The sequence below is a fragment of the Procambarus clarkii genome, chromosome 16 (genome assembly GCF_040958095.1).
Source record: "Procambarus clarkii isolate CNS0578487 chromosome 16, FALCON_Pclarkii_2.0, whole genome shotgun sequence".
NCBI classification, from domain to species: Eukaryota; Metazoa; Arthropoda; class Malacostraca; order Decapoda; family Cambaridae; genus Procambarus; species Procambarus clarkii.
The window spans coordinates 44,579,549-44,592,469 of record NC_091165.1 but is presented as its reverse complement, the minus strand read 5'-3'; the positions used below and the strand labels follow the sequence as shown (position 1 = coordinate 44,592,469).

Sequence of the window (12,921 nt, the reverse complement as noted above, 5' to 3'; positions counted from 1 at the left end):
GTTGATGGAGAAGATTGTGCGAAAAAAGGTAGTTTAACCTCTAGAGCAGACGAACTTTGTATCACAACATCAGCATGGGTTCAGGGATGCCAGATCATGCCTCACAGGATTGATTGAATTCTATGACCAGGCAACAACGATCAGGCAAGAAAGAGAGGGCTGGCAAGACAGCATATTTTTGGATTGCCAGAAAGCCTTTGACACAGTACCACACAAGAGAAGATTAGTGCACAAACTGGAGATACAAGCAGGAGTGAAAAGGAAGGTACTCCACTGGAAAAGGGAGTATCTAAGCAACGGAAGACAGCGAGTTACTGTGAGGGGTGAGGTCTTGGATTGGTGAGGCGCCACCAGTGGAGTCCGTCAGGGATCAATTCTTGCACCGATATTGCTCCTGATATATGTAAATGATTTCCCAGAGAGAATAGACTCGCTCCACTCAATCTTTGCTGATGATGCAAAAACTATGAGAAGGATTAAGACAGAGAACGGATTATGAGGCTACACGATGACCTAAACAAATTGAAGGAATGGTCCAACAAATGACTACTAAAGTTTAACCCAAGTAAATGTATGGTAATGAAACTAGGGGGAGAAAATAGGAGGCCAGGCACTGGATACGGAATGGGAGATAAAGTCCTTCACGAAACGGACAGAGGGAGGGAATTATCAAGGGAAAGCGCCAAGCCATCACAACTATATAGCACTTGGAAGGGATTTGGGATGGGACGAAGAGGGAAGGAATTGTGCCCAACCACTTGGATGGTCGGGGATTGAACGCCAACCTGCATGAAGCGAGACCGTTGCTCTACCATCTTCCCCAAGTGGTTGGGCGCGAAACGGACAGAGACAAAGATCTAGGAGTTGATATCACGCCAAATCTGTCACCTGAAGCCCACATCAAAATAATAACATCGGCGACGTAGGCGAATCTGGTTAACACCAGAACTGACTTCAGGACCCTGTGTAAATAATCTTTCAGAACGTAGTATACCACGTATGTGAGGTCAATCTTGGAGCACGGAGCCCATCCCTTGTCAACCACAAGACGAAGCTGGAAAAAGTTTAGAGGTATGCCACTAGGTTTGCCATGTGCTTGACATGGTATGGGCTCCATGCTGGGGCAGCATACTCCAAGATTGGTCTTACATATATTACGAATGATTCCTTCCACAGGTTCCTGAAGACAGTTGTCGGAAAATCCGACACCATTTAATAATATTACATACAGGCAGATAACATTGCTGCCATTGTATACACAAGTTACCCATAGAAAATGTAGCTTGTAGTGGAACTTTCCGTCTATTGAAAACGGGATATCATTGCCACATACTATTATAAATTCATCAGCTATTCTGCTGGGAATTATTCTTAAATACATTAGTGTTTGGACTTTACAATCATAAAACCATCTTATTTTTATTAACTTAATTATCAATATTAAAATAGAGTAAATGTGACCCTTCTATCACTTTCTGCTATCTGGACAATGTAGGCCAGTGGCGTCAGGAGTGAGGGAGTGGTCAGCCATTGTTATTGTTCTTAGACCAGAGGCGTACGGGAGCAAATTCGGGTCCTGTTAATTTCTCTTGGATGAAGTGTTATGGAAACCAAAGGTCTTCTATCATCAACACACTGTCATCAAATACAAGGAAAGTGTTCTGCCGAAACCCGTTTATCTAATCATTTTTGGCCAGTTAAATGTTAGGTAGATAAGGGCTAGCTGGTTAGAATGCGAAATCGCTTCATACAAAAGGTAATTAAGCCTTGGTCTTTATGGTTCATTGTACAGTGTTTTCTCTGATATAGCTGTCATATATTAGGATTCTGGCTTCATAGCTAGCGCCCTTTTGACAGGTCAAGACGAGGAAGCATGCTTTGCGTATCAGTTACCAGGGTGATGGAAGCTACCTCACAGAGGAAAATTTGGTGTCTACATCCTAGTTATACCTGGTGGACTAAGGCCTGCTGTACAAATATGATAAGGAACCTCTATGTACACTAATATGTAGTTTAATACTATAGTTTGATTGGCTGCATATATATAAATTCAATATAAACCCCCCTAATGTGTAGAGAATCGATCTGTGAGATTATTGCAGAAATGTAGTTTAATACTGTAGTTTGATTGGCTGCATATATATAAATTCAATATAAACCCCCCCCCCTAATGTGTAGTGGATCGATTTGTGAGATTATTGCAGAAATACAGTCCACTTATCATCATACAAATTGCTATCGAAATATATAAATTAACGTAAATATAAATTCTATATAAATTCATATAAATTAAATGTATATAAATCTCACAGGTCGGTTCCCACAACAGTTCTGATGTTAGCCACCCTCGCATCCGCCGCAGATGTTATTCTCGTAATGTGGGCATCAGGAGACAGGTTCGGTGTGATATCAATTCCTAGATCTTTCTCTCTGTCCGTTTCATGAAGGACTTCATCTCCTATTCTGTATCCTGTGTCTGGCCTCTTGTTTCCACTGCCTAGTTCATTACATTACATTTAATCGGGTTGAACTTTAGTAGCAATTTGTTGAACCATTCATCCAGTCTATCTAGGTCATCTTATAGCCTCAAACTATCTTCCTCCGTCTTAATCCCCCTCATAATTTTTGCATCATCAGCAAACAATGATAGGAATGATTCTATACCCTCTGGTAGATCATTTACATATATCAGAAACAGTATGAGTCCAAGGACTGAATCCTGCGGGACTCAACTGGTGACGTATCGAAAGTCTGAGACCTTAGCCCTCACCCTTCACTCGCTTTCTACTGTTACTTAGGCACTCCCTTATCCAATGGAGTTCCTTCCCTTTCACTCCTGCCTGCATCTCTAGCTTTCTCACTAGTCACTGACATGGTACTGTGTCAAAGGCTTTATGGCAATCCAAAAATATGCAGTGTGCCCACCCCCTTTCTTTCCTGCCTGATTCTTATTGCCTGATCCTAGAATTCAATTAATCCTGTGAGGCATGACATGCCATCTCTGAAACCGTGTTGGTGTTGTGTCACAAAGTTCCTTCGCTCCAAATGTTCCACTAGCTTTTTTCGCACAATTTTTCCAATAACTTGCATGATATGTAAGTTAGGGATACTTGCCTGTAGTTCAGTACCTCCTGTCTATCCCCATTCTTGTATATCGGGACTATGTTTGCCGTCTTCCAAATTTCTGGCAGTTCCCTTGTTACCAGTGATTTGTTATACACCATGGAGAATGACAGGCACAGTGTTTCTGCTCCTTCCTTTAGTATCCATGGTGATATTCCATCTGGGCCTCTAGCCTTTGTCACAACCAACTCTAGCAACAGCTTTGTTATATCCCCACTACATTGTGTGTGTGTGTGTGTGTGTGTGTGTGTGTGTGTGTGTGTGTGTGTGTGTGTGTGTGTGTGTGTGTGTGTGTGTGTGTGTGTGTGTACTCACCTATTTGTACTCACCTATTTGTGCTTGCGGGGGTTGAGCTTTGGCTCTTTGGTCCCGCCTCTCAACTGTCAATCAACTGGTGTACAGATTCCTGAGCCTACTGGGCTCTATCATATCTACATTTAAAACTGTGTATGGAGTCAGCCTCCACCACATCACTGCCTAATGCATTCCATCCGTTAACTACTCTGACACTAAAAAAGTTCCTTCTAACGTCTCTGTGGCTCATGTGAGTACTCAGTTTCCAACTGTGTCCCCTTGTTCGCGTCCCACCAGTGTTGAATAGTTTATCCTTGTTTACCCGGTCGATTCCTCTGAGGATTTTGTAGGTTGTGATCATGTCTCCCCTTACTCTTCTGTCTTCCAGTGTCGTAAGGTGCATTTCCCGCAGCCTTTCCTCGTAACTCATGCCTCTTAGTTCTGGGACTAGTCTAGTGGCATACCTTTGGACTTTTTCCAGCTTCGTCTTGTGCTTGACAAGGTACGGGCTCCATGCTGGGGCCGCATACTCCAGGATTGGTCTTACATATGTGGTGTACAAGATTCTGAATGATTCCTTACACAGGTTCCTGAACGCTGTTCTGATGTTAGCCAGCCTCGCATATGCCGCAGACGTTATTCTTTTTATGTGGGCTTCAGGAGACAGGTTTGGTGTGATATCAACTCCTAGATCTTTCTCTCTGTTCGTTTCATTAAGTACTTCATCATATTCTGTATCCTGTGTTTGGCCTCCTATTTCCACCACCTAGTTTCATTACTTTGCATTTACTCGGGTTGAACTTCAACAGCCATTTGTTGGACCATTCACTCAGTCTGTCTAGGTCATCTTGTAGCCTCCTACTATCGTCCTCAGTTTCAATCCTCCTCATAATTTTTGCATCATCGGCAAACATTGAGAGAAACGATTCTATACCCTCTGGAAGATCATTTACATATATCAGAAACAGTATAGGTCCTAGGACTGACCCCAGCGGTACTTCACTCGTAACGTCTCGCCAATCTGAGACCTCACCCCTCACACTGACTCGTTGTCTCCTGTTACTTAGGTACTCCTGTATCCAACGGAGTACCTTCCCTTTCACTCCAGCCTGCATCTCCAGTTTTTTCACTAGCCTCTTGTGTGGCACTGTGTCAAAGGCTTTCTGACAATCCAAAAATATGCAGTCTGCCCACCCTACTCTTTCTTGCCTTATTTTTGTTGCCTGGTCGTAGAATTCAAGTAACCCTGTGAGGCAGGACCTGCCATCCCTGAATCCATGTTGATGCTGTGTTACAAAGTTCTTTCGCTCCAGATGTTCCACTAGCTTTCTTCGCACAATCTTCTCCATCAACTTGCATGGTATGCAGGTTAGGGACACTGGTCTGTAATTCAGTGCCTCCTGTCTATCCCCTTTCTTGTATATCGGGACTACGTTAGCTGCTTTCCAAATTTCTGGCAGTTCCCCTGTTGCCAGTGATTTGTTATACACCATGGAGAGCGGGAGGCACAGTTCTTCTGCTCCTTCCTTTAGTATCCAAGGGGAGATTCCATCTGGACCTATAGCCTTTGTCACATCCAATTCTAGTAAACACTTCCTTACTTCCCCGCTGGTAATCTCAAACTCTTCCAGTGGTTCCTGGTTAGCTATTCCCTCTCTTATCTCTGGGATTTCTCCTTGCTCCAAGGTGAAGACCTCCTGGAATTTCTTATTCAGTTCCTCACACACTTCCTTGTCGTTTGTGGTGAATCCTTCTGCCCCTAACCTTAATTTCATAACCTGTTCCTTTACTGTTGTTTTTCTCCTGATGTGGCTATGCAGCAATTTAGGCTGAGTCTTTGCCTTGCTTGCGATGTCATTTTCGTATTGTCTTTCTGCCTCTCTTCTCATCCTAACATATTCATTCCTGGCATTCTGGTATCTTTCTCTGCTCTCCAGTGTCCTGTTATTCCTATAGTTTCTCCATGCCCTTTTACTTTGCTGCTTAGCTAGCCTACATCTCTGATTAAACCATGGGTTTCTCATCTTCATTTCACTGTTTTCCTTTTGGACTGGGACAAACTTGTTTGCTGCATCCTTGCATTTTTGCGTGATGTATTCCATTATATCTTGGGCCGTCTTTTCCCTGAGCTCTGTTTCCCATGCTACATCTGCTAGGCATTTTCTTATCTCCTCATAGTTTCCCTTTCGGTATGCTAACCTTTTGGTTTCGGTATCCCTTCTCGAGTTCAATAACCCTTCTTCAATCAGGTACTCAAACACCAATACACTGTGGTCGCTCATTCCTACTGGGTCCTCAAAACTGATTTCTCTTATGTCAGAGTCGTTCAGGGTGAAAACCAGATCGAGTCTCGCTGGTTCGTCGTTTCCTCTCATCCTTGTGGGTTCACTGACATGCTGGGTTAAGAAGTTTCTAGTCGCCACCTCCAGTAGTTTGGCTCTCCACGTATCCTCGCCTCCATGCGGTTCCTTGTTCTCCCAATCAATCCTGCCATGATTGAAGTCTCCCATGATGAGCAGGTGGGATCTATTTCTACAGGCAGAAGAGGCTGCCCTCTCAATTATAGTGTTAACTGCCATGTTGTTGCTTTCGTACTCTTGACTGGGTCTTTTGTCATTTGGTGGAGGATTATATATTACTGCTACTACTATCCTTGGTCCTCCCATTGTCATGGTGCCTGCTATGTAGTCTCTGAAACCCTCACAGCCCGGGATAGCCATCTCCTTAAAACTCCATTCCTTTCTCATGAGTAGGGCCACTCCTCCTCCTCCCCTACCTTCCCTCTCTTTCCTTATTATTGTGTACTCCTGGGGAAACACGGCATTCGTTATGATTCCAGAGAGTTTTGTTTCAGTGAGTCCAATTACATCTGGGTTCACTTCTTGTGCTCTTTCCCTTAGTTCACTTGCCTTGCTTGTGATCCCATCTATGTTCGAGTACATTGCCCTGAAACTAACTCTCTTCTGCTTCTCCTCTGGGGAGGTCCTGTGGGGTCTGGGGTGAGCAGGAGCTGGGAGGATCTGGTATGGGGAGACTGGTGGAGGAGGAAGGGCTTGGGGGGGTAGGGGGGAGGGTAGGGGGAGTGGGTGAGGGGGGGAGGGGGAGGGTAGGGGGAGTGGGTGAGGGGGGAGGGGGAGGGTAGGGGGAGTGGGTGAGGGGGGGAGGGGGAGGGTAGGGGGAGTGGGTGAGGGGGGAGGGTTGGGGGGGTGGGTTTTGGGGGGGCAATAATGTGGGGAGGGCTTGGGGGGCGTGGGGGGAAAGGGAAGGCTGAGGTGGTTGAGGAAGAGGGGAGGGTTTTGGGGAGTGGTGGAGAGGGGAAGGCTTAGGTGGGGTGGGGGAGAGTGGGGAGCTTAGGGGGGTGGGGGAGAATGGAGGGCTTGTGGGTGGGAGGGACGAAAGGGCATGTGGGAGAAGGGAGGGCTTGGGGGATAGGGGAGAAGGGAGGTCCTGCGGGGAGGGGGGAGTGGGAGGAGGGGGGTGAGTGGGAGGAGAGGGGTGCCTTAGGTGGGTACTTAGTGGGGGGCTGACAGAGGTTGGGGCAGGTAGGGTGTCTGTTGGGTGGAATGAGGGGGTGGTGCCGCACTCCCTGTGGCTAATGCACTGTTTGAGGAGGGTTCCCCGTTTCCCTCTGGGATTGTAGGGATCGGGGGTGTGGCTCCCTGATTCCTTTCTCTCTCCCTGCGCTCCTTCCTCGCGTCTGCTGCTTGCATTCTCTCTTCCCTTGTCATATCCCTCTGCAAGAATACTCTTTTGAACTTCTCTCCACTTGCTAGACAGCACTTCCTTTCTAATAATTCCTCTTTCGCGATTTCGCTCATGAAAACCACCTTTATCATTCGGTCTCTGTCCTTGTTGTACTTTCCAAGCCTGAAAACCTTTTCAACATTTCGCTCAGCTCCCTCCATCCTTACCTCTTTAAGGATCTCTTTAATCATGTTTTTGTCCTTGTCTCTCCGCTCCTTTGGTCTGGTCCCTGTTTGCTCCTTAATGCCTGCTACTACTACTGCTCTATTTCTCTCTATCAGCCGGCTGGTACATCTAGCCGCTTCCTGAGAGGAAGCCACTTCCATGGCAACTTCCTTAACGGCAGACCTAGCTTCAGGGCTCGTTTTAAGTATTTCAGCAAATGAGAGCTGAGGTGTGGAGGTCCCCTCCACAGTAGCATTCCTGTCTCCCTGAGGCACGGTTTGTGTCTGGTATTGTGGAGAAGTCTCCTTCAGGCTTCTTATCTCCTCCTTTGCTTCCCTTAGTTCATCCTGCAGGTTGGCAACTGTCTCCCTCATTAACCTCAGTTCTTCACTGAATTCCTCCCACATTTGCTGGAATACTCCCTTCATCCCGGCTTCCTGTTCCACCCCTTCCTCTGAAATTGTTCCAGCCGCGATTGACATCCTGCGTGTGGAAGCCCGAGTTCGTGTCCCATCCATGTTTTGCCCGATAGAGAGAGAGAGAGGGAGAGAGAGAGAGAGAGAGAGAGAGAGAGAGAGAGAGAGAGAGAGAGAGAGAGAGAGAGAGAGAGAGAGAGAGAGAGAGAGAGAGAGAGAGAGAGAGAGAGGGGGGGGGGAGAGAGAGGGAGAGAGAGGGAGAGAGAGGGAGAGAGAGAGAGAGGGAGGGAGAGAGAGAGAGAGAGAGGGAGAGAGAGGGAGAGAGAGAGAGAGGGAGAGAGAGAGAGAGGGAGAGAGAGAGAGGGAGAGAGAGAGAGAGGGAGAGAGAGAGAGAGGGAGAGGGAGAGAGAGAGAGAGGGAGAGAGAGAGAGGGAGAGAGAGAGAGAGGGAGAGGGAGAGAGAGGGAGAGAGAGGGAGAGGGAGAGAGAGAGAGAGGGAGAGGGAGAGAGAGAGGGAGAGAGAGAGAGAGAGAGAGAGAGAGAGAGAGAGAGAGAGAGAGAGAGAGAGAGAGAGAGAGAGAGAGAGAGAGAGAGAGAGGGAGAGAGTGAGAGAGAGTGAGAGGGAGAGAGAGAGAGAGAGAGAGAGAGAGAGAGAGAGAGAGAGAGAGAGAGAGAGAGAGAGAGAGAGAGAGAGAGAGAGAGAGAGAGAGAGTGAGAGTGAGAGAGAGTGAGAGGGAGAGAGAGAGAAAGAGAGAGAGAGAGAGAGAGAGAGAGAGAGAGAGAGAGAGAGAGAGAGAGAGAGAGAGAGAGAGAGAGAGAGAGAGAGAGAGAGAGAGAGAGGGAGAGAGAGAGAGAGAGAGAGAGAGAGAGAGAGAGAGAGAGAGAGAGAGAGAGAGAGAGAGAGAGAGAGAGAGAGAGAGAGAGAGGAGACAGAGAGAGGGGGGGTAGGGAGGTAGGTGTGTTTGAGTGTGTATTGAAGGGGGGGAGGAGGTGGGAGAGAGGGAGGGGATAGCGAGGGTGTGTGGGGATGGCGAGGGTGTATGGGGGGATTATAGAGGGACTGTTACATGCATATGGTCGGGAGGCAGCGTGTTTACAGTCTCTGCTCTGTTGGGAGGGGGTGGGGGTTAGTGAGTTGTCTCCGTGTAGGTAGAGCGGAGTGTTTTTCACACTTTTGTGTCAGAAACTAGTTCCCACATGAGCCTCCCATTTCCCTTGATATTCGTTTCAGTTTGTTACCTTATATCCAAGACTAGCTATTAAAAAGCAATAACACTGTACACAAATTGACTGACTGACTTTGTGAGAGGCTTTACCTTACCGCCAATTTCAAAACCCGTAGCACAAACAGGTGTTAAGTACTGTTGACATTGGTGGGTAGGCCTGCTGTCTCCATCCACGCCGCTGCCAGGCGCAGGTCCCTCCAACTTGTCACTATATATCTCCAGTATTCTGCTCCTTAATCCTCTTAGCACCGATATAGTTCAATGCCACACGTTTAGAATCACTTCTTCACTATCCTATTCACTATTTGTTATGATCTTCACTATCACATCTAGTTGTGTACACTGTGACCATCAGTGGCCCACGTGCTTGTCCTGGCACAGACGTTGTACCCCTGATCTTGTCTAATATGCACTATCGGACACTATCCATAAGTTTTCTAGTTTCAAAGTGGTGTGTTGCACTTTGTATTATCACTGAACACCGAATTTTCCGTGTATCCCTCTGATGTCCCGAGATATGAAGCCTTATTAACGAGCGTGTGTGTGTGTGTGTGTGTGTGTGTGTGTGTGTGTGTGTGTGTGTGTGTGTGTGTATGTGTGTGTGTGTGTGTGTGTGTGTGTGTGTGTGTGTGTGTGTGTATGTGTGTGTGTGTGTGTGTGTGTGTGTGTGTGTGTGTGTGTGTGTGTGTGTGTGTGTGTGTGTGTGTACTTACCTAATTGTACATGCCAAATTGTGCTTGTAGGGGTTGAGCTCTAGCTCTTTGGTCCCACCTCTCAACTGTCGATCAACTAATGTACAGGTTCCCGAGCCTATTGGGATCTATCATATCTACACTTGAAGCTGTGTATTGAGTCAGCCTTCAACACATTCAATTCCTAATGCATTCCATTTGTCTACTACTGTGACACTGAAAAAATTCTTTCTAACGTCTCTATGGCTCATTTGGGCACTCAATTTCCACCTATGTACCCTAGTGCGTATGCCCCTTGTGGTAAATAGCCTGTCTTTATCTACCTTATCAATTCCTCTGAGAATCTTGTATGTGGTGATCATGTCCCCTCTAACTCTTCTGTCTCCCAGTGACGTGAGGTTTAATTCCCATAGTCTCTCCTCGTAGCTCATACCCCTCAGTTCGGCTACTAGTCTGGTGACAAACCTTTGAACCTTTTCCAGTTTAGTCCTATGCTTGACATGATATGGACTCCATGCTGGAGCCGCATACTCCAGGATTTGTCTGACATATGTGGTATACAAATTTCTGGAAGATTTCTTACACAAGTTTCTAAAGGCCTATCTTATGTTAGGCCTTCATTATAAAGGCCTTCTTACGCGTGTGTTTGTGTGTGTGTGTGTGTGTGTGTGTGTGTGTGTGTGTGTGTGTGTGTGTGTGTTTGTGTGTGTGTGTGTGTGTGTGTGTGTGTGTGTGTGTGTGTGTGTGTGTGTGTGTGTGTGTGTGTGTGTGTGTGTGTGTGTGTGTGGCGTGTGCGTGTGTGTGTGGAAAAAATTAGTTAGTAGTTGTTAGTAATAGTTGATTGACAGTTGAAAGGCGGCCGAAAGAGCAGAGCTCAACTCCCGCAAGCACAACTAGATGAAGACACACATTCAAGCACAGACTCTCGCCTCACCTGGGCTGGTGGCCGTGGAGGGTAGCAAGGCCATACAGGAAGCACAGAACACCGACCACAGCGGCTGGGAGCAGCATGTACGTGTAGAACCCCAGCCAGGCGAAGTACAGGGCCACCTTCACCCCGAAGTACTCCTTAATAGCGTCAAGCGGCTGCGTCTTCAACAAGTTGGTGAGGGCGGCCCAGTGGATGTAGAGCAATGAGAGTCTCGAGTCTTCCTCCCCAACACCTCCCTGCCCGCCACCAGTTGGTTCATAATTATAACAAATCCCTAGATATATCATACAGGTAATTATAGCACAATCACAGTTATAGCAAGATTAATACATATGCAATTATTAGGATTTCATTAGAGAAATGAACAGTACGTCAGGCAAGCTGGAGATGATGGGATGTTAAGACAATTCATCGGGTGTACGTTGTAAGCCACTCTACCTCGTGTATGTTGTAAACCACTCTACCTCGTGTATGTTGTAAGCCACTCTACCTCGTGTATGTTGTAAGCCACTCTACCTGGTGTTTGTTGTAAGCCACTCTATCTGGTGAATGTTGTAAGCCACTCTACCTGGTGTATGTTGTAAGTCACTCTACATGGTGTATGTTGTAAGCCACTCTACATGGTGAGTAGTAAAGTTGAGGACTAGAACCGTACGCGACATCTGCAACAGGTGTGTCAGTGGACACACCTGTCACAGGTGAGGGCATGGGAACCATCTCAAGGGGTGAGATGAGTGCCTCGCTCGCACGGATCTAATTCTCAGGTTGAATAATGAGATGAAATGAGTGTTGAGAGGATAAGGAGAGTATGTGTAGCAGTAGGTATGTAGCATGTGTGCAGGTGTGTAAGATGAAAGTGTATGTGCTGGTTGCGTAGAGTTACGCTGCATAGGTAAATTTATATATATAAATATATGTGGAAATGTTCGTTTGTGGATAACCGCTATCTCCGAAAGTTCTTCACCGATTGCTTTGAAATTTCACACAACGTTCCATTCGCATCCGAGCAAGTTTTTATATACATACTATATTGATGTCACGTCTGTGACGGTAAAAAAAAAAAAGTTTTTTTTTTTTAAACTGCTTTTCATGTGAGGGAAATATTCGAAACCCCTGTACCGATTGCTTTAAAATTTTGACACAACGTTGCATTCGAATAGGCCCGTCTTTTTATATATCTATTATATACATGCCTCGCCAGTGACAGGAAAAAACATGCTTTTCTGACAAACAGTATCATCTGTTGGATGTAAGAGCAACACACGCTGTAATCTCCGAAAGTTCTTCACCGATTGCTTTGAAACTTTGACACAACGTTGCATTCAAATTGGCGCGTCTTTTATATGCCTACTATATAGATGCCATCCCTGTGACAGGTAAAAACATGCATTTTTGAAAAACAGCACCATCTGTTGCACATTATAGCAACATGCACGCTATACGAAATATGTAACAAATTCTATTTCAATGTTTCCGAATGCATTGACATATTATATTTTCATTGATTTAGATTCGTTTGATTTTTTATTAAATTATTTTGTGTGACAATGTATTGGAATTTACCTGTGTTGTTTACCATACCGTTCATTTCATAAGTATAAGTATAGATGCCACACCTGTGACAAAGAAAACTATGCTTTTTTTTGAAAAACAGCGCCATCTGTTGCATGTAAGAGTCACACACACGCTATACTAAATATGTTACAATTCCATTTCAATTTTTCGGATTGCATTGATAAATTGTATTTTCATAGATTTTGATATATTTTCATTTTCATTTAATTACTTTGTGTGAATTTCGTTGGAATTGAGCTGTGTTGTTTACCATACCGTTCATTTTGTGAGTATAATATTTTTTAATATTTTCATTTAATTTTTTATCTGTTTTTCTTATATTTCAGTGATGGGAACATCAGATCGTTAATGTTCCCAATTTTCTTATGGGAACATCAGACCATTTGGGAAGGCATCGGACGAGGGAGTGGGGAATGGTGGGGATGGTTTCTTTTCCAGCGCCTCAGCGTGGCGATACAGAGGGGAAATGCGCACTGCATCCAGGGTTCCTGCCCGCCATCTGAGGAGCTGGAGGAACTTGACAATCTATGATAACCATCTTTGTAACCTATATGTAACTCCTTTTTTGTAACAAAGTTCAAATAACGCAAATATATATGTGTACATACAAAAGAATGGGGGTGGTAGGAGAAGATAATATTGGTGTTCAGTGGGAAACCACAAGGTCTCCTCTGAATACTTATTATTTTCTTCTCCGAGGCTATGGGTCCCCAAAATGGCACCAGAGGTGGTACCCTCACAAACTTTTATATATAT

The 12,921-nt window shown here is 45.5% G+C and overlaps 1 protein-coding gene across 9 annotated transcripts in view; it reads right to left on the bottom strand.

The window, feature by feature from the left end:
* LOC123760100 (anoctamin-1) overlaps positions 1 to 12,921 on the bottom strand; it is a 320,419-nt gene that overhangs the window by 168,224 nt on the left and 139,274 nt on the right. For all 9 annotated transcript variants that reach the window (XM_069325474.1, XM_069325478.1, XM_069325475.1 and 6 more), the window contains one exon: positions 10,594 to 10,826. In XM_069325474.1, coding sequence (XP_069181575.1) covers positions 10,594 to 10,826 — 233 coding nt within the window. The remainder of the gene's footprint in view (positions 1 to 10,593; positions 10,827 to 12,921) is intronic.